The 22317-nt window shown below is 37.3% G+C and overlaps 1 protein-coding gene across 1 annotated transcript; it reads right to left on the reverse strand.

Moving 5' to 3' along the window:
- Positions 1–16839: 16839 nt before the first annotated feature.
- On the reverse strand, positions 16840–20931 carry LOC308413705 (vomeronasal type-1 receptor 4-like; the record flags this gene model as incomplete). Its single annotated transcript, XM_080908725.1, has 3 exons — positions 16840–17897; positions 18205–18321; positions 20865–20931. The coding sequence occupies 3 exons, from the start codon at positions 20929–20931 to the stop codon at positions 16840–16842; spliced, it is 1242 nt and encodes a 413-aa protein (XP_080764851.1).
- Positions 20932–22317: the final 1386 nt, after the last annotated feature.

The following is a 22317-nucleotide window of genomic DNA, read 5'->3' on the forward strand; positions in this document are numbered from 1 at the left end:
AATAAGTAAACAGGGTCCAGCATTTTGATGCATATAGGAAACTCATCTCAGAGACAAAGAGGGGCACTACCTCAGAATAAAAGGTTGGGAAAAAATTTTACGAGCCAATAGTCCCAAGAAACAATCTGGGATAACCATTCTAATATCTCCAGTGTTTCCAAAAAGAAACTGGAGAGAGCATATACTAGCAACTTGATAGCAAAGTTGAAATCTCTAAAACAAATGGAAGCAGATACACCCAAGAGGAGTAGACAGCAAGAAACAATCAAACTCAGAGCAGAAATTGACCTAATAGAAACAAACAAACAAACAAACAAACAAAAAAACCACTCAAAGAATCAACAAAATTAGGATATGGTTCTTTAAGAAAATTAACAATATTGATAAACCCTTAGCCAAGACTAACTAGAAGGCAAAGAGAGAGTATGCACATTAACATAATCAGAAAGGAAAGTGGAAACATAACAACTGAAACTGAGGAAATTCAGGAAATCATTAGATCCTACTACAAAAGCCTATATAGTAAATAAAACTGGAAAATCTGTAGGAAATGGATGAATTCCTAGACAGATGCCAAACACTAAAGTTAAACCAGGAACATATAAACCATCTACATAATCCCAAAACACCTACAGAAATAGAAGCATTCATTAAAAGCCTCCCAACCAAAAAATCCCGGGATTAGATGGTTTCAGTGCAGAATTCTATTGGACATTTATTGATGAGCTAATACCAATAATCTCCAAACTGTTCCACAAAACAGAGTCAGATGGAACACTACCAAACTCATTCTTCTAAGCTACAATAACCCTCATTCCTAAACCACACAAAGACCAGACAAGGAAAGACATCACCAGAACAATCTCCCTTATGAACATTGATGCAAAAAGACTCAATAAAATTTTTGTAAACTGAGCCCCAGAACACATCAAAACGATCATTCACCATGATCAAGTAGAGTTCATCCCTGGAATGCAGGGAGGGTTATATATATTAAAATCCATTAACGTAATGCACCATATAAACAAACTAAAGGAAAAAAAAAACATGGTCATCTCATTAGATGCTGAGAAAGCATTTGACAAAATTCAACACACCTTCATGTTAAAGTCTTGGAAAGAGCAGGAATCAAAGGCCCATACCTAAACTTAATAAAAGCAATATATAGCAAACTAATGGCCAACAGCAAACTAAATGGTGAGAAAGTTGAAGCAATCCCACTAAAGGACTAGACAAGGCTACCCACTCTTCCCCTATCTATTCAACATAGTACTGGAATTCCTGGCTGGAGCAATTAAAACAGAAAAAGGAAATCAAATGGTTACAAAACAGAAAGGAAGAAGTAAAACTATCACTATTTGCAGATGACATGATAAAATATATAAGTGATCCCAAAAATTCCAACAGAGAACTTCTACAGCTAATGAAAAACTTCAGCAAAGTGGCTGGATATAAAATTAACTCAAACATATCAGTAGCCTTCTTCTACTCAAAGGACAAACATGCTGAGAAAGAAATTAGTGAGAAGATACCCTTCACAATAGTCATAAAAAATATGAAATACCTTGATGCAACTCTAACTAAGCAAGTGAAGGATCAGTATGACAAGAACTTCAAATCTCTGAAGAAGGAAATTAAAGATTTCAGAAGATGGAAAGATCTTCCATGCTCATAGAATGGAAGGATCAACATTATAAAAATGGCCATCTTACCAAAAGCACTCTACAAATTCAATGCAATGCCCATCAACATACCAACTCAATTCTTTATAGAGTTGGAAAGAGTGATTTGTAAATTCATCTGAAATAACAAAAAAAAAAATAACATATCAAAATCCATCCTAAACAACAAGAAAACATCTGTGGAAATCACCATTTGTGACCACAAGCTATATAACAAGCAATTGTGTTAAAAACCGCATGGTAATTGTACATAGATAGGCAGGTTGATCAATGGAACAGAATAGAAAATCCAGAAATAAACCCTCACACATATTGATTCCTATGGAAGTTTTTGCTGTTGTTGTTGAAATAGTTTTTGCTATCTTGAGTCTTTTATTAATTCAGATTAATTTGCAAATTAGCCTTTCTAAACTCTATGAAGTATTGAGTTGACATTTTGATTGGGATTGCATTGAATCTGTATTGCTTTAGGAAAGATTATCATTTTTATAATGTTGATTCTTCCAATCCATGACCATGGGAGATCTTTCTACCTTCTGAGGTCTTCTTCAATCTCCTTCCTCAGAAATTTGAAGTTCTTGTCTTACAGGTCTTTTACTTGTTTGGTTAGGGTGTCTGCAAGCTATTTTACATTCTTTTGACTATTGTGAAGAGTGTTGATTTCTCTAATTTCTTACTCAGCCTGTTTGACCTTTGAGTAGAGGAAGGCTACTGATTTGTTTTAGTTAATTTAATATCCAGCCACTTTGCTGAAGGTGTTTATGGGCAGTAAAATTTTCCTGGTGGAATTTGTAGGGTGCCTGATTTTAGTGGGATTGCTTCAATTTTCTCACCATTTAGTTTGATGTTGGCTACTGGTTTGCTGTCTATTGCTTTTACTATGTTTAAGTATGTGCCTTGAACTCCTGATCTTTCCAAGACTTGTATCATGAAGGGGTATTAAATTTTGTCAAATGTTCTCTTAGCATGTATGCTGTCTTCAGTTTCTTTTCAGAGGCACTCAGCACTATGAGTTTTCCTCTTAACACTGTTTTCATTGTACCTCATAGGTTTAGTTATGTTGTACCTTCATTTTTGTTAAATTCTAAAATCTCCTTGATTTCTTTTTTTCTTTCATCATTGACTAAGCTGTCATTGAGTAGAGCACTGTTTAGCTTCCATGTGTATATGGGTTTTTGTTGTTTTGTTGTTATTGAAGACTAGCCTTAGTTCATGGTGATGTGATAGGATGCATGGGATTGCTTCGATGTCCTTGTCTCTGTTGAGGCCTGTTTTAACCAACTATATGATCAATATCGAAGAAGGGGCTGTGAGGTAATGAGAAGAAATTATATATTTTTTAGAATGAAATATTCAATAGATGTCTGTTAAATCCATTTGGTTCAAAACTTCTGGTAGTTTTACTCTGTGTTTTTTCAGTTTCTTCTTCCATGATCTGTCCATTGATGTGACTGGGGTTTCCCACTATTATTGTGTGTGCTGCCATATATGCTTTAAACTTTAGTAGAGTTTCTTTTATAAATATGGTGCCCTTGGATGTGGAGCATAGATGATTAGGATTGAGAGTTCATCTTGATAGATTTTTCCCATGATGAATGAAATGTCCTTCCTTGTCTTTTTTGATGACTTTTGGTGGAACATCTATTTTATTTAATATTACAATGGCTACTCCAGCTTGTTTCTTGGTACCATTTGCTTGCAAAGTTTTTTCCCAATTTTTTTACTCTTACGAAGTGCCTGTCTTTGTTGCTGAGATGAGTTTCTTTTATGCAACAGATGGATCTTGTTTACATACCAGTCTGATAATCTATGTCTTTATATTGGGGAAGTGGGTCTATTGATTTTAAGAGATATTGAGGAATAGTAATTGTTGTTTCTTGCTATTTTTGTTGTTAGAGGTAGAATTATGTGTGTGTGTATGTTTTTCCCCTTTGGTGTCTGTTGTAAGAAGATTACTTTTTTGATTTTCTGGGGTGAAATTTTCTTCTTTCTGATAGAGTTTCCATCTATTATTCTTTGTAGTGATGTATTTGTGGACAGATATTGTGTCCATTTGTTTTTGTCCTAAAATATCTTGGTTCTCCACTTATGGTAAGTGAGAGTTTTGTTGGATATAGTAACCTTTGCTGGAATTTGTATTCTCTTAGGGTCTGTATGACTTCAGTCCAGGATCTTCTAGCTTTCATGGTTCCTTTTGAGAAGTCTGGTATAATTCTGATTGGTCGTCCTTTATGTCTTACTTGTCCTTTTTCCCTTTCTGCTTTAATAGTCTTTCTTTGTTATGAACATTTGTTGTTTTGATTATTATACATCAGGAAGAATTATTTTATTCCAATCTATTTGGGGTTCTGTAGGCTTCTTGAATGTTTATGTTCATCTCTCTCTCTCTTTCTTTCTATAGGATAAGGAAGTTTTCTTCTATAATTTTTTGAAGATATTTACTGTGCTTTTATTTGGGTGTCTCTGCTACCTTCTACACCTATTACCCTTAGGTTTGGTCTTCTCATTGTGTGCTGGATTTCCTTGAAGTTTGGGGCTAAAATCTTTTTGATCTTTTTATTTTCTTGGACCATTGTGTCAATGATTTCTATGGTATCTTGTGCTCCTGAGTTTTTCCCTTCCATCTTGTGTATTCTGTTGGTGATGCTTGCATCTACCACTCCCAGTGTCTTTCTTAGGTTTTTCAACTTTAGGGTTATCTCTTTTTGTGATTTCTTCATTGTTTCTATTTCTGTTTTTAACTTCTTGACCCATTTGTTTGTGCCTTCCTTTAGCCTTTTAAGTGATTTTTATGATTTTTGTGTTTCCTCTTTGAGGGTTTGAACTTGTGTGTATTTTCCTGGTTTCCTTGTTTTTCTTTAAGTGTGTTATTTCTGTGCTTCTTCAGGATCTCCATTATCCTCCTGAAGTATGATTTTAAGTCTAAATCTTTTTTTCCGGTGAGATGGGATATTTATTATTTGCAGTGGTGGGAGATCTGGGTTCTAATGTTGCCAGTTTGTCTTGGTTTCTGTTTCTTAGAGTCTGCACTTGCCTCTTGCCATCTTGTTATAGGTGATGTTAGGTGATTTTGTATCTTACTGGAGCTTGTCTCTCCTGTGGGTCTGTGGGCCTGTGGTCTCCAGAGGGAGATTGTTCCTGGGTGTTCAGCTCTCTGGGTAGGCTGTGAGTTCCGATGGCAGAGCCCAGTGCTGATGCAACTGGGCCGGGCTGACCTTCGGATGGAACTGTCTGTTTCCAGGCAGCACCACCACCTGTGCCCTGAGTTTTCTGGGTTGCCTCTCCCAGGATAGACAGTGGGGAAAGAATGTGGACTCACCCCTGTGCTCAAGACAGAGAGCCCTCCTGTAGCTTTTCCAGTTGCCCAGCAACCTGAGGGCAGGCTGCCAATCCTGGGCTGGGTCTGGCCTTGGGCTGGGAGTGTGAGCTCCTAGGCAGCACCACCACCTGTGCCCTGAGCGTTTCAGGCAGCCTCTCCCATGATAGACAGTTGGGATGAAATATGGGCTTGCTTCTGTGCTTAGGAGTGAGAGCCCTCCTGCAACTCTTCAGAGCATCCCGCAACCTGAGGAAATGTTTAGTAATAGATAATTAATTCCATATAATTAAATACATGTATATATATAAATATGTACATACCATATATATGTATAGATACATACATATATTCACAATGTCAAAGCTATTTTTATATTAATTGACTGCTCTGATATACTTATAATGCTATGGTGTAATTATGAACACAAAGTTTTGTAAAACTTTTCAACCATAAAGTAAATGTTTATATATTATTTTGGATATCATGGAGAAACACATAGACATACTCAACTCATAGCTCATGAGCAGGAAGAGACTGAGAGTTGGTGAATGTCCATCAAATAATGCGGACACATTCACCAGGAACAAGCTGTGATGAATAGATAGTATTTAATTAGATGATAAAGATGCAGGACTGTGCATGAAAGAAGACAAGGCACTCATCGTAAGAAGGATGGTTTTTACAGCTCTGAATTCAGGGGAGATCAGGAGGATACTTTTACCTGGGTTAAGTGTTGCATCCTCTGTTTGTATCTGTGTAAGATGAGCACCATAAAGGTGATGACGCAGACCATGAGCTCAATAAATAGAAAATCAGAAGATGACAGGAAAGCTGCACAGAATATAATAGTGATTCTGTTGTTAGGAACACCAGCACAGTTGATCTGATATTTTAGGTTTGCTCTACTGCTCTTGCTGTATTTTCACTTCTCATACGTGAGATATAGAATATTGGCACACGTGCAGGACACAGTTCAGGTACACAGAAGAACCGATCTTCCTTTAATCTTTGCCCATGGGATTCTGCGGGGATGCTGCTGCTTCTCTGGAAGACACTCAGGAAATTAATGCTGCCTTGGTGACACCTCTGCCCACTATATGGAGACAGAAAACCCTTTGCATCCAAATTTTATTAAGAAAGACTTTCAACCTCAAAGCTGATATCATCTGTGGCACACCTTTACACAATAAAAATACTGGCTATAGTCTAGTGTGTCAGAATCCCTTTAGTGTACCTTAAGCTGAAGCTTTTGAAGTTAAACAATTCACAATGGCGGAGGAAATAGAAATTGCTAAGAAGTCCAATCACAGTCTGTGACAAGAAGTATACTCCTGCAGCCACCTCACTGGCTCCCATTGTGTCAGGACCTGATATCAGACTTAGGACAGTGCATGAAAAGATGGTGCTATAGTAATATGTAATGAGTCATTCACAACAAATCTTACGGAAAAGACTCAGCTGAGTTTTTATGAATTCTTAAATCACACACTGGTCATCCTACATACCTAGTAATACAGTAAAGCTTCTCACTTTTATAGATTTTTTTCAGCAATCATGTTTAACACATCACCTGGAATGAGACTTTACATGGTCATAAATATTATTCTGTTGTGGTTTAAATATTTGACGAGATAATGAAGTATCTGAATAACTGTTAGTATATTTCAGACATTATAATGAAACATGAGCCTGAAGCCTATTTGCAAAGAGGCAACTGTCTTTCAGTGACAAGAAAGACATTGATGCCTCACACAACTGCTGTTACAAATAGGGGCAAATACCTAATCCAAACAGTTTTCATAGTCATATACCACGTACAAAACTTTGTAGATAAAACAGCAAACATTTAGAAATCATGTATGATATTGTCAAAGGTAAGGGAACTCTCTGGCAAGAATGTAGAGTCAGTGAGTGATCACTCAGCAGATTTTCTCTGAGTGAATAAAGCTTGGTTTATTCAGTAAGGGACCCTCTATACTCTTCAGAGCTCATCAAGAAGACAAAACAGAAAAAGAAGAGAAAATCATATGCACTGAATAGATGAATCAAGGCAAGCAAGACAGTCAACAACTTCACCATATATGTGTATGTGCACATGTATACACATATATTTAATACAAACTCATATGTACATATACACACATACATATGCATATACATGTATACACATGTACACACACTTATGCACAAATGCACACATATACATGTGTACACATATACATATATAAACATGTACATGTATATACATATATAGAATATATTTATATAGCCATATAGCTAATATACATATACTCATGTACATATTATAAATATATATGCACACACACATATATATATATATATATATGTATATATATATATATACATGCATACATATACACATTTGGTAGATAGAACAAACTCCAAGGAGCAGGTTCCAAAAAGTTAATTTTTCTCTCACAGCTTATATATTACAGAAAAACTTTTCAATCAGTATAAAAATTACAGTGTGCTACACCAAAAACAAAAATCCCCAAAACAAAAACCAAACAACCCAATCAAAAAATGGGGTATAGAACTAAACAAAGAATTCACAACAGAGGAATCTCGAATGGCTGAGAAGCACTTAAAGAAATGTTCAAAGTCTTTACAGATCAGAAAAATGCAAATTATAATGACCCTCAGATCCCATCTAACACCAATCAGAATGGCTAAGATCAAAAACTCAGGTGACAATACATGCTGGTAAGGATGTGGAAAAATAGGAACAGTCCTCTTCCATTGCTAGTGGGATTGCAAACTGGCAAAACCACCCTGGAAATCAATCTAGAGGTTCCTCAGAAAATGTGAAGTACATCTATCTGACGACACAGCTATACCATTCTTGGGCACACACCCAAAGATGCCCCACCATGCCACATGAGTACATGTTCTACTATTTTCATGTCATGGCAGCCTTATTTGTGATAGCCAGAAGCTAGAAACAACCCAGATGTTCCACAATGGACAAATTGATACAGAAAATGAGGTTCATTTACACAGTGGAATACTACTCAGCTATTAAGAAAGAGTACATCATGAGATTTGCTGGCATATGAATGGAACTAGAAAATATCATCCCGAGTGAGGTAACTCAGACCCAAAAGAACATGCATGTTATGTACTCTCTAATAAGTAGATATTAGCCAAAAGTGTATAGAATACCCAGGACACAACCCTCGGTACTCAAGAAGTTTAACAAGCCAAAGAATCCAAGTGGAGATGCCTCAATCCAACTTGGAAAGGAGAATAAAGCAGTCATAGAGAGCAAAGGGAAGGAGGAACCTGGGTGGTAAAGGGACCAAGAAGGGGGAGGGGGAAATATGATCAGCTAGAGGGGACAGGATTGAAGCCCTGAGAGCCATCAGAAAGAATGGAAACAGGTAACCTATAGGGGGTAGAAGGAAGGGGGACCCTCTAGAATGTACTGGAGATCTGGGACATGAGAGACTATCAGGACTCAAAGGGAAGGACCTTGGATGATATGCTCTACAATGGGGAGGGGGAACTTGTAGAGTTAACCTCCAATGGAGAGACAGGCCACCGAGTAGAGGGATGGGGTTACCATCCCACAGTCAAGAGATGTGACCCAGAATTGTTTCTTTCTGAAGAAACTGCATGAACAAAAATGGAGAAGAACCTGAGAGAAATGTGGTCCAGTGATAGGCCCAAATTGGGATCCAGTTTAAGGGGAGGCCTGGGGCCTTGAAACTGTAAATGATGCTGTGGTGTGCTTGCAGACAAAAGCTTGCAATCAGTTTCCTCTGAGAGGCCCAACAAGCAGCTGAAAGACTCTGATGCAGACACTAGCACCAAACCAATGGATGGAAGCTTGGGACCCCCATAGTTGAATTGGGGAAAAGCTGGAGTAAGCTGAGGAGGAGGGTCGCTCTATGAGAAGACCAGCAGTCTCAACTGACCTGGATCCCCAAGATCTCTCAGACACTGACCATCAACCAGGCAGCATACACCAGCTGATGTGAGGCCCCCGACAGATATACAGCAGAGGACTGCCTGGTCTGGCCTCAGTGGGAGAAGATGCACCTAACCCTGGAGAGACTTGAGGAACCAGGGAGTGGGAGGTCTGGTGAGAAGGGAGTGGAGGGTGGAGACATCCTCTTGGAGCTGGGAGTAGGAGGTGTAGGATGGGGAGCAGTCCGGAGACATAGGGTGGGGAACAAAGTTTGTTCTGTAAACAAGGTTTAAAGAATAAAAATAAATAAATTAAAATATTTTATTGTTTTGCATCCTGACTACATTTTTCTACTCCCTCTCTTCCTAGGCTATACCTCCCCTATTATTTTTCCTTTATTTCTCTTCAGAAAAGTGGAGCCTTCCCATGGATATCAACCAGAAACAGCATATCAAGTTGCAGTAAGACATGATACTGCCTCTCCTAGTAAGCCTGGAAGAGGAAATTTCATAGGAGGAAAGGTTCTCAAAAGAAGGCCACAGAGTTAGAATAAGCCTGCTATTATTCTAATTTGTTTTCTTGAACTCTTCACTGTTTCATTCAGTGATTTCTTTATTTTTTCAGTCTTTCTTAAGGAATTAAATTATGTGTTTTTAAAGGTCCTTGAACCTATACATAATTGATTTTCTTAAGTCCTTCCCCTGTGCTTTACTTATATTGCATTTCTCAACACAAACTCTAATAGGGTTTATTATGCTCTGGTGAAGTCATATTTTCTTGGCTATTTGTTTTTATTTTTTGAAAATGTCAAATTATAAGGTTTAATGTATTTTATGTGATTATTTCAAGTCTTGTCTTTGTGGGGATTCTGCTTCATTCTTTGGTTGCTGAAATCTAAAGAAAGTGTAGTGGTTAAAGAGTCCCTGGCAGAGATGGCTTCTTCACATTACTTGGTGGCACAAAGGAATGGATATGGGCTGGGAGTAAAGGATGATTGTGATATTGAAAAGACCTTGTGGAAATAACATCTGCAAAGAGAGTTAGAGTTCCTGGGGTGTGATGGTGTAGGCTGAGATGAGGCTCCTTCAAGCAGCTCGTAGTCGGACAATATGTCTGGAGAAACAGGGAGAAAGGTTATGAGGATCCTAGGTCTACATCAGGGGACAAAGATGTCATGAGACATGATTCTGCGGGAATGTGAACAAATTTCTACTTGCAACTGATGAAAGATAATACTTGGAGAACACCAACGTCCAGGTTGATGAAACAAAAATGATTTCAAAGAAATATAAATAAAAGAAGTTACATACAAGACTGTGGACTGTTCTACATACAAGAACAAAAGCAACATGAAGATAGCTGCATTGACAACTTTAAACACTGACACTCTGGAGAAACCCCTTGGTGCAATCATCCCTCTCAGATCCAAACCAGCTGATAATTAGCAGTAAAATATGACAGGATGGGGAGGATGGCCCTTGAGTCGCTCATGAGACTTGGGGTTCACATATTACTGTCCACATCTTCCATAAGGGAGTCTTACAATCTTGAACTCTTAGAGGAGATTCCACATGTTATCATAGTTAGAACATCCATGTATATCATAGGCTAAATTGGAGGACAGCTTCGGAATATTCTGCATCTGTTCTTTATAAGAATACTTTTGAAATAAAGCCCCTCCAATGCCTAATGTGCTTTGGGAATTTCTTTTATTCCAAGTTGCAATGGAATGGGAAAAAGCCAAGCTTGATGCACTTCACTTACTAGTGTATTGAGATTTCTTGCTTGCTCACAGGAAGTCCTGATATAGGACTTACTATTTCTCTGCATAAAAACAAACTCTTTCATTGGTTTATGTCATGGTCTTTGAAAATCACAAATGAGATTTGAGAAAATGCTAGTTTTTATGACATAACCAGGCACATAACCATGGTGTCAATGAGGATGAACTTCCTTTGAGGAAGCAAGGGCTAAAGCTAGTAGAAAGTCTATGTAGATAAGCTGGGAGATTCTATAAAGAACACACAAGTGGCACTGGAGAGTGTTTCTGTCAACTGGGCAACCAGGTTAGGTACAGAATAGACAGCTTACTGGGAACAAGCAAGAGAACCTCATTCTAAGTACTATCAGCTTGCTTTAGACTCCATTTAATCATGAGAAAAACTAAACTCAAAGTCCCAGGCCTAAGGGGAGCTGGGGACTTCTCAAAAGCTGAACATCTTCTGTTGTAAGAAAACAGTTGTCTGAGTCCAGACAGCTCAAGGACAACTTCTCCACCTTGCTGTCAAGGTCAAGCTAAGTTCATCATCCCAGAAATAAACTCCAATACTGATTGATGGAACCTCCCTTGCTCAAATCCTTATAACAGAGTATGATTGAACAATGTCACAGCCCATCTGGCATCCCATCTCTTTATAGTTTTATACAATAAATATGATGGACAACGTCCCTTTGGGTCATAGTTCAGCTCACAAGTATGTTTTGTGGCGCTGATGGAAAAGTAATGGCTTAATTACAATGCAATTTTTGTCAACTGCAAAAGGAGGGGGGAGGAGGAAATAAAGCTGCAATGTACAGAGTTGAGTAAGTGGTCTTCTGGTAGTCTAGGGTATTCTTTGAGTGTATGCCCAAGAGTGGTATAGCTGGCTATTGAGATAGGTTGATTCTCTATTGTATAAGTAACTTTCATATTGTTTTCCATGATTCTGTTACTACTGATACACTCTGTGTTCCTTATACCAAGGCTGTTGATTAGGACTTTCAATTCCTCATGTCCACTAGCTCTCTTAAATCTCCTGACCCATGCTCAATATCAGACTTTGGGGTGGGGGAGGGCTTTGAGACTTGCATTCCAATGAGCTTTGGGATAGTCACCTATTCCTGATTCTGAAATCTTATGCTTCTGGAATCTCACACTCCCAACTTTTTCACATGTGCCAGGGATTTAACTGTATTTTCTCATGTTTATAAGACACTATTTTATGCATGGTTTAATTTTCCTAGTATACTCAACCAATACCTTTTAATTGCAAAGGTATTGGTTCTACTACAATGCATTATTATGTGTTTTTATGCATTCATATAGCCAGCAGGGGCAAGAAAAGCCATTACAAGAGGCCCCAGAAATAATGCTTGAGACAGAAATTATTATTCAGTGTCCATGTGTATACTTGTGTCTAGTTTGTGAGATTTGTTTGAGCATAGATTGTTTGACATGTACATAAAAGTTTGTTTGCAGTTACAGTTTATGCCTCAGTTTCCCAGGAAAGGAAAATATCTTCCAAAAATATAAAGTCAGAACAGTTTTTTTCCTTCTTTTCAATGTATGTTTTTGGTGAGCTAAATTATGGAATTATAGAAATGTAATAACTCATAAGAAACAACAATCACAACAACAACAACAACAACAACAAAACCCCAAAGATGCAACGAATTGGTCAGCTTTATAGCTGTGTCCACTGTATTGTGAAACATGATTCTTGCCAGCTCTTCTTATTCTGAATGTCTGAATATAAATGTGCTCTGATTATATTCATTTGGACACTGCTTTTGGGAATATACATAGTCATAAATTGCTGTGGATCTGGTCTAATGCTGCTTATGTTAATTTGGTCCCCTAAATTGCAAGATAATCTGTACAATAAGATGCTGAGGAACTCTGTCCTCAGTTGGTTTTGATTGTTAAATAAGGTTGCAGGTGACCAATGGCAGGGCAGGGAGACAGAGGTGAGACTTTAGCGTTTTCAGGCAAGGGACTGAGGAAAAGCAGGAAGAGGACAGCTGCTATGCTGGGGGAGGAGAGTAGATGCCATGCCTGAGAGGTGCCTTGCAGAGAACATAGCCTTCATGTAGGTGCTGAGGAAATCAGTCCAAGTGGGCTGCAGGTCTGGGCCCAGTGCAGCCATGATGGAATAGAGATTTTAGAAAGTACATCATCCATACGGAGGTTAGGAAGTGGCTCAGCTATTGAGCTCTTTAAGGCATATTAAAATATAAAGGTTGTGCTTGTGCCTTCCACCCAGGAACCCAGAACATTGGGTGGGTACTGAGGAGTACTGTTGCCAGGACAATTTGAGTAGAGTTATTTGGGCTCAGCAATAAATAAACAGAAAAGTAGTGCAATAAATTAAAAATTAGAGTTAACAAGTTAATAACACATATACAAATTATAAGGAAACCATGAATGAAGTAGCTTCTAATACATCAGTTTATTGTTGTGCACTTTGTTTTGCTTTGAAATGTAAAATTTATATATGTATATACATATATATGTATATATATACACCTTTTCTTTATCCTTTGCAATTTACATATCATAAACAATGCTCCAGAGATAACCTGATGCAAAATAATCATGTGCTTGTGCACGCTTCCAGAGGTATGTTTGCAAAACTATTGATGATACACAGATTTCCTATGTAAAACATTGTTTCATGAGATGTGACCATTTAAAATGTATTTGTAATTCAGTAGGCTTGGTTGAATATAGAAGTAAGGATTGTTCAGAAACTTTCAATTTGCATGTTGGCAAAAGGGTAGTGCATAGTTGTTGTTGAACAAACATATTGGTTGGATGATCTTGATTCATAACTCATGAACAGTAAGACACTCACTGCTGGAAAATGTCTCACAGATGATTGTCAATCTGTTCACCATGAACCAGCAAGGATTATTCATGAGAGTAAATAAAAAGATGCAGGAGCATGTATTAAAGCTGACAGCTTCTTTCTATGGTGCTTTCTATTTTTCATGGCAAACACCTTTACTTCTGTAAATAGACTGGTGAGGTGTTATTATTTTTCTGATACGAATGTTTTTCTTTCGTAATTCTTTCTCAGTGTGTGTCCTAAAAATTTCATGTTTTTGATAATTTTTATTGAATATTATCTGTATTTCCATTTCAAATGTTATCCCCTCCCCCTCACTCCTATGCACCCCCACTTCCTTCAATGTAAGTGTTCTTACTTCCAACTAACCTCTCCCACCCCAGATCCCTGGTGCTCTCCTACACTGGGAGAATGTGCCTTCACTGGGCCAAAAGCCACTTCTCCCATCGATGCCAGACAATGCTATCCTTTACTACATGTGCAACTGGAGCCATAGGTCTCTCCATGTGTACGCATTGGTTGGTGTTTTAGTCCCAAGAGCTCTGGAGGTTTTGGTGCTTTCAAGGACTTCAATACACTACTTAACTTGCTCAAATATGAGAAAGTTAGTGTAAAATAACTTGATGATCATAAGGGTATAGGTCATACGTCATGTTAGTTCTTTAAATATGGGGAAAGTAGAGGAAGGCAATTATAAATGTGTGGGATAATTTGTAGCCATGGTTTCTTGTGTCTGTGTAACACCTACAACTAATACATCAGTTATCACTTAGGTCTTTTACAATTACAGATTTCATACATATCACCATTACTTCTTTGACACAGGTATGGGATACTTCAGAAATATCCCATGTCATAAGTTTTCATTGGAATAGAGACTGACTTTGTGTTAAGTGCTACAGTCTGGAATTAGTAGTAACATGCAATACAGGGTTATAATGAGAGGTGTTGAGTGTTCAGTGCACTCTTCACCACCAGAATTGTTGAATCAGATTTTGGGAATGCTCATGTATAGGCAAAGACAGATCACTGCTGCTTTTGACGGCACACTCTTATCAAGATGCTCTTCTAGTCAAGACTTTTGATCCTATGACTAATCATCAGTGTAAGGTACTGTGTCATGAATGATTAGTAATAGGAATAGCAGGAGTGTTGAAATATATCTAAGAGTGTGAGTACAGACAATGTGAGAGAGGCAATGACAGGTTTCAGTACCCAGAACAATGCTATGCTTTTAAAATATATTAGACTGTATAATTTCCTTTCGAGAAAGGATTAAATTGTTACTGACAGATTCAGTGTATCAACTGTGAGCATTATTCTGTCACATAAGATGATATTTCATTTTAATTAAGGTGTAATTATAATTCTCTTCTTTCTTTCCTCCTTCAACCCATTCAACGTTCTACTCACTCAGTCCATCTCAAATCTATGACCCTATTTCATTATTATTACAACTTCTCTTCACACACATTTGCATAAATGTATAAAAGTAAAACCTAGTAAGCCAATTTTGTGTTGTGGGTATGTAGGAAATTACAAGCTTACAAAACCATATTATAAGACCAATTAAGGGATTCATCCTTAGGAAATCCTAATTTATGCTCTCTCTTAATTGTTTAGAAGAAACTGCAGAAAAACATGGCAGAGCTATTATAACAAGAATGTATTCATAAAAAAACAAAATTTATGAAGGAGATTTTTGAAAATAATATCTACTGAGTAGGGATTAACAGAATCATCAAGGGAAAGTGTTAATATATGTGTGAATCAAAAGTATTCATATTCACTTATATACAAAAAGTGTTTCTTTAGCTACCACTAGAATATATTTGAAAATCCACATGTTACTTCCTATCTCTGGTACTTTATACTGAAAAATACACATATTGTTTTTATCAACCTTTTCCTCCAGAAAAAATGCATAATCCTGGGTCATTCCCAAAGAAAGTAAAAAAATTTATGTCATATGTTTGAAGGTGTAGAAGTATGTTGATAAATCTATATAGATACATTGAGGACAACAGAACAGATGTGATCAAAGTTGCTGGGAACATGGTGTAGGGGAATTCACGTGGGAAGACAAGTAGTTAGATGGAACTGGAACACAAAATGTTTCCTCCAGGATAACATCCTTTATGGCACCAAACTTCCAATATATAGTGTCTAGGGAGACACTGAAAATGTTTCCATGCCACAGAGCATGTTGGTTAAGAAAGCAAAGTATTCTTAAGATGTATTTTCATTGTTTTTAAATTTTGTACATATGTGTTCAATGCTTAGCGATTCCAGAAGACATTACACCCTGGAATCTGGAATTATAGGCAGAGGTTAGCTAATAGGTGGAGCTGTTTTGACTTAAAGTCTTGACTTTGTGAGAGGAGCATACATTCTTAATTGCAAATCCATCTTTCCAGCATAGAAGACATCAGAGTCTATGTTGATTCTTTCATATTCACAGAGGTGAATTCCATCAGCAATGTGTAGAAACATAGAAGCAAATTACATAAAGTGTGAGAAATTGTAAAGTCAACATACATTATTCACTCAGAAACACATTCCCTTTGTGAAATGAAATGGTATAAAATAATGGGCACATTAATGTCAAACATTCTTTTTTTTTTTAATAAAGGAGGGGGATTGAGAAGGTACGTTTGAGCCTCATTACGTTACTTTCTATTTTGAAAATGTATGCAGATCTATATTTAAAGTGGAAAATTTTATTTGAGCCATGAGTGGGCCACTTGTATATTGAAATGTGTTACAGATAAATGTTTGCTTTAAACCTATGGGTATAACAAAGGAAGAAAGATAAAATGTTACATATTCACAGAGGGAACGGGAAATGCAGGGTTTAATTTTATCTTCTATTAACAATGCGGTACAGCTTCGAATGCAACAGTGAAAGGAGACACAATATAAGCAGAGATGTCCAGTAAACAGTCATGTTGCTTATTTGTGGTGTGTTGTTCAGAAAACCAGAAAGCACAAACCAAGGACTTACTGCACTTGAAACCTAAAATTTACCTACTTTTCATTATCCTTTGTAATTTTATTGAATTACATTTGTACACAAAATGATAAACACAGTTACATATATGTATCAGTGTGTGCGTGCGTGTGTGCGTGTGTGTGTGTGTGTGTGTGTGTGTGTGTGTGTGTGTGTGAACACAATCACTTGCATGTACAGTAATATCCTGATTACCTGCAGAAGCCTCTACAATGTCATGGCTTTACTATAACTATGCTCACAGTTCTCTCAGAATGACTGAATCACCATGCATACCTGGCCAGAAGCTCTCAACTCTGTTCTTTGTCAGAGGCTTTGGGCAAATGTCTATTCCTTTTCATGTAACTGGATGCCCGAGAGTCTTGGCTCAGGAGTAGAAGGGGACAAACAATGGGGAAAAGCAGAGAGGCCATTGCAGTCACATTCACCAGAGACAGGCTGGGGTTATACACAAGGGCTCCAAAGAATTGACAGAATGAAGAAATTGTATAAAAAGAGACAAAAGTACTGACCAGGAGAAGGATGGTTTTAGTAGCTCTGGACTCAGGGGAGGATCTAGAAGAAACACTGGTCCTGGATATGTATTGCATCATCTGATTGTGCCTGTATAGTGTGAGAAGCATGGAGCCACTGGCCCATAGCATGAGCCCCAGCAAAAGCATGTCAGGACCCGACAGTAATGTTGCATAAAGGATGTCAGTTGCTGGGTCATGACGGACAGCGTAACAGTATATAAAAGATTTCAGGTTTGTAAGGCTTTCATTGCCATTTTTTGCTCTCATGTGCACAAGATTAATGCTGCTTATAAAGAAGTGAATTACCCAGTTGAGGTACACAGAGCAACAGATGCACTTTTGTGTTCTAACTTTAAGTTCTGAATACCTGGAGTTCCTGGGGCTGACAATGATGGCCTGAAACACACTGAGAAATGAGATGCTACCAATACAAGCACCCCTACTTACTCTGTGTAAGGAAAAGATCAGTTTGCATCCAACATCACTGAGGAAGTCTTTAAACCCAAAACAGGATATTGTCTGGGGCACTCCTTTACATAGTACAGTTAAGATATTGGCTACAATCAAGTGCATCAGAATCCAATCTGTAGATCTTAACCTGTACCTTGTTAGGTAAAGAAATATATAGTGGTAGAAAAGCGTGAAATTCCCCAGAATTCCAGTAATAGTCAGAGAAAAGAAAATCACTCCTATAGACAACTCACTGGCTTCCATGCTGTCAGTTCTTGCTCTCAGTCTGAGGATCCTGCATGGCAAGCTGAAGCTGGAGACACAGACACCATTCTCTATCCTAAACGAACCCACAAGACATTCAACATGTAGGGCATCTACCACTTTGGCATAATTTGTACACACAAGAGTGATTTGATGGAAATACAAAGCATTCAGATATCTCTATGTTTCTACTTTATGAAATATGCAAAAAAGCAATAATGTTTTATTTATTATTAGGACAAGCAAAAAAATCTGTAATGGGGCTGGCTCATGTTTGAAATAAAGCAATGACACCATGAAAATAACTAGTCAACTGTCATACGACATACATATAACTCAGGGAAATAACCACAAATCCATGTAAAACACAGTGCTATGGCAACAAAATTATTATTAAGGACAGAGAACATGTTGTCTCTGTATCACCATATGCAGTGATGTTATGATCAAGGGCATAGGAGTTGAGGTTTGTAAATTCAGGCTGTAATTCCAGTGTGCATTTTGATGGTAACTGCAAACGTTGACACAGGTGAGAAAAGGTCACTATGACAAGAGACATTAATGTTTAAAACACTTTAGGTTCAGAGAGAAATTTAGGAGTGAGAAAACAATATCCATATGTTAGGTTTCCTACACAGTAATAAATATTCCTGCATTATGTTTTCCAGTATACATAAGAATAATTCTAAAAGTTGACATCAGAAAGAAATAAAATGGTGCATGTATCTTTGTTGTATGTTTGAGCGTCTCTGGCGTAAATGCCCAGAAGTGGAATAACTTGGTCTTCAGGTAGTGAGATAACCCAGTCACAAAAGAACAGACATAATTTGCAGTCACTGATAATGGGGTACTAACCCCAGAAAGCTCTGAACACCACAGAAACAACCCACAGACTGTGTGAAGTTCAAGGAAAAGAAAAAAGAATATATTTTAATTAAAATAGAACTGTATCACATCCCCCTTTCCTCCCTACAGCCCCACCCAGTTTCTCTCCTCTCCCCTCAAATTAATAGCCTCTTTTCCTATATTATTGTTATATATCTACATACGTGTATGTATATGCACCCACAAATACTTAATTACAACCTTAAAAATGTATTGTATACTTTTATGCAAAAATGCTTAAAATTTGTACATTTATCTTTGTTTTTTTAAATAAAGTTTTTTAATAAAAAAAGAAAGAAAGAAAATTTATAAATGCCTTAATTTGAAAGACCCTTGCAACCCGTTCAGAAAAGAATTACTAGAGTTTTTTCCATTTGTGTATTTTCAAACTGATAGGAAACCTATTTACATTAATTACATCCTCACTCTGAGACAGAGAAAGGGTTTTTTTTTTTTTTTTTTTTTTTTTTTAAATTAGGCCATCACTATATGCAGTTGCTGGTAGAATTGACTGGTTTCTAGAAAATATTCCACTCCTTCATACAAACCTGAAGTAATAGTAGGTGTACCTGTAGAAGTCTTAAAAATGTACTATACACATTACATGGAATCATAGGTTTTTAACACTGTAAGTTTATTGTCAGGAGTACCTAGCTTTTACTCAATTTTGTTTATAAAAAGTATTCACAAATATTTCATAAAATAATCTGTACATACCCAAGTAGACAATGAAAGAATCTCTGCCACAGATACCCTGTGAGTGGATCGTCCATGCAGAGCCTGTAACGGAGCCCCCACTGCGCAGAAGAGCACAAAGTAAACTAAAACTCACCGTTATAAACTTACCACAAACGTGCAGTGTCACTGACCTCAGCAACCATTCCTTATCAGGTGAAATCTTTCATAAGAGAAACTTGGATTTCTTTCAGACGAGAGTACATGACCCTAAAGCACAGGATTCTCAGCCAGTGTGACAGCACAGACCACACTGACCGTGAGGACTGGGTTAGGTTAGAAGTGGAAAGTAGTGCTAGAGGGCTCAGCATTCATTTCTATCTGAGTTCCTTCTGAGAACTTTCCCTGTGTCCTATTTAGCTTTCCTGTTCATCCAGACAGCCATGTCTGACTGTCTCTTACGATTACTTACCAAGACTCCTATATTTAATCTTCTTTGCTTTCGGGTTGCAATCTGTTCCCCTCACTGCACCATTTCTCTCCCTGGGATGCTGATATCAGTGCCCTGACCACAGAATTCAAAGGTCATCCGAAAGGAGATATGGATCTGTGATTCTGTGACCTCACCTCCCCTAAGACTTGTTATTTCACTTGTAGTAGCTACGGATAGTTTATGTTGGCTTGACCAATCAGTAAATATGCCCTGAACTTTTTTCCCTTGCTGACAGTTCTCGGCGAAGAACTACAACGCTTGTTGTAAGGTCTTAAGGGAATTTTTTGAAGTTAAGAGAGGTTGTTATCTGCTCAGTTTTCTAGAAGCCTTGGGATCTCACCTTTAGAATGAGGAGATAATGTGGCCCATCTGAAGACTATAATTGAACCAGGTATGTGCACTGTTGTTGTCTGAGGTATTCTGTACACAAATTAGTTCATCTTCCTTATCTCAGTAGATACCATCATATAAAATACAAGTTTAATGAAAATATATATGTTTGATATTCTTAAGAAGCACCATAAAATTCATAAATCTAAATAACAGAGCATGCAGGAGCAAGACTCTCTACATACTTGTGCAAATACGAAGCTTGGTCTTCTGGTGGGTCTCATATCAAATGATGCTATGGATGTCTTGGTTTCTCTTCTTTGACATTGGACCCCTTCTCCCTACCTGCAATCCATGGTTAGTCTTCAGTGGGAGAGGGGGTACTTTATACTGCAGGGACTAGTTGACTCAGGGATCCCTTTCTTTGAAGAGAAGGGGAGGGGCAGTGTGGATATGCATTTTTAAGTATGGAATTGGAAATAGAGGAGAAAGAGTAGCTGTGAATTGGATTTACAGTGAATAAAAAAATATTAAAAAAATAAACTGACAAAACAAAACTAAGAAAAAGTTAACAGTAATATTTATTGAGTACATGTATGTTTCCCAAAGTAATTTATTCTTGGTATGTATGTAGTTTTTTTTTATTTCATTTGAAATCTGGAGCCAATTTGTAATTGATATTTTGTGAGAAAATAACTTTTACCAGCTTTGTCATTACTAACAGAACTGTATTCTGCATTGTACAAGGCTGACCTATCACCCTGAAACATGCAGTGTTATGGCTGTTAAGGAATAACCACTTATTTTTAGAAAACTGAATGTAAAGCCTGTTTCTCATTCAAAATTTTATATATGATACAGTTCATTCTGTCAAGAGTCAGAGAGTATGGTATAATGGGACAACCTTCTTGTTGTTTTACTCGATGATCAGCCATCCTTTCAGACCTCCTTGTAAATACATTCATGACCATATTTCAACTTTCCCACATAAACTCATTTTTTCAATCTTCCAAAGTAGAGCTGGGTTAGAACAATTCTTTTTCCTTTTCCATTTTTCATCAACGTTTATACGTGAGGTGAGCAGCTATGTGTTCACATACTCCAAGGAAAAGTCAAAAAGTACAATTGACCACATGACAGGCACAAAAAGAATCAAAGGAGAGCTGGGAAGGAGCAGTTGAATGGCTACCACAGTTGGTGATTAGGCACGTGTCTGTGAGTGATATGTGTAAGACTGTTGCATTTAACATTGTCAAATTTTCTGTTAGGGCAAATTATTCCATGTGATATTGGATGGTATACATGCTTGCTGTTCTGACAGCTGGAATTCCATGAAAAAAAAATAAGAAAATATCTGACAAAGCAGAAATAACTTAAAGGAGAACATTATAAGTGGAAAACCAATAAAGAAAAATTTCTTTTAAAATTGGGAGATGATAAATTGAATCTATATCAGGAATATATGAATTCCAAAAATTAACTGATGGACTCAAAGACAAATTGCACCTTCTAAACATTTAAGATTTAAGACCATCTCAAAAGCACTTGTCATATTTTGCGTTTAGCTGTTATGATAAAACAAAAAAGAAAATCCAGGAAAAAGGATTTATAGTCCAGCATGAAGAAGAGTCATTGCATGCTTGAAGTGAGAGGACAAACTGAGAGATAATCAGGTCTTAGGGATTGACTTAAAGTCATCAGGTTTGGGATCCATCATATAACAGAGATGCTCCACTGTGTTCGTAACAGCCTTATTTGTAATAACCAGGAGCTGAACAAACCAGATGTCTGTCAACAGATGAATTGGTACAGAAAATTGGTACATTTACACAACGAAGTACTACTCAGCTATTTAAAACAATTAGTTCATAAAATTTGCAGGCAAATGGATGGAGCTAGAAAACATCATGTGTGGGATTTTATGAGTCTATAATGTTCCTGCTACCATTTCTGTTGTTCATCTTCCAATTTTTATTATTTTAGAAGTCCGTGAGGTGCTTTTTAAATAATTATTTTTAATAGACTCTTCTTGCCTATGTGTCCTCTCTAATTTTCTATTCGTCACCATTTATCCATTTCCACATGGACTGTTTTCCTATGTGTGATTTCATATTACCTATGAGGTCCTACTCACTTTACCTTAAGGCACTCTTCTG

This window comes from Micromys minutus (genome assembly GCF_963924665.1).
Source record: "Micromys minutus genome assembly, chromosome: 32".
NCBI classification, from domain to species: Eukaryota; Metazoa; Chordata; class Mammalia; order Rodentia; family Muridae; genus Micromys; species Micromys minutus.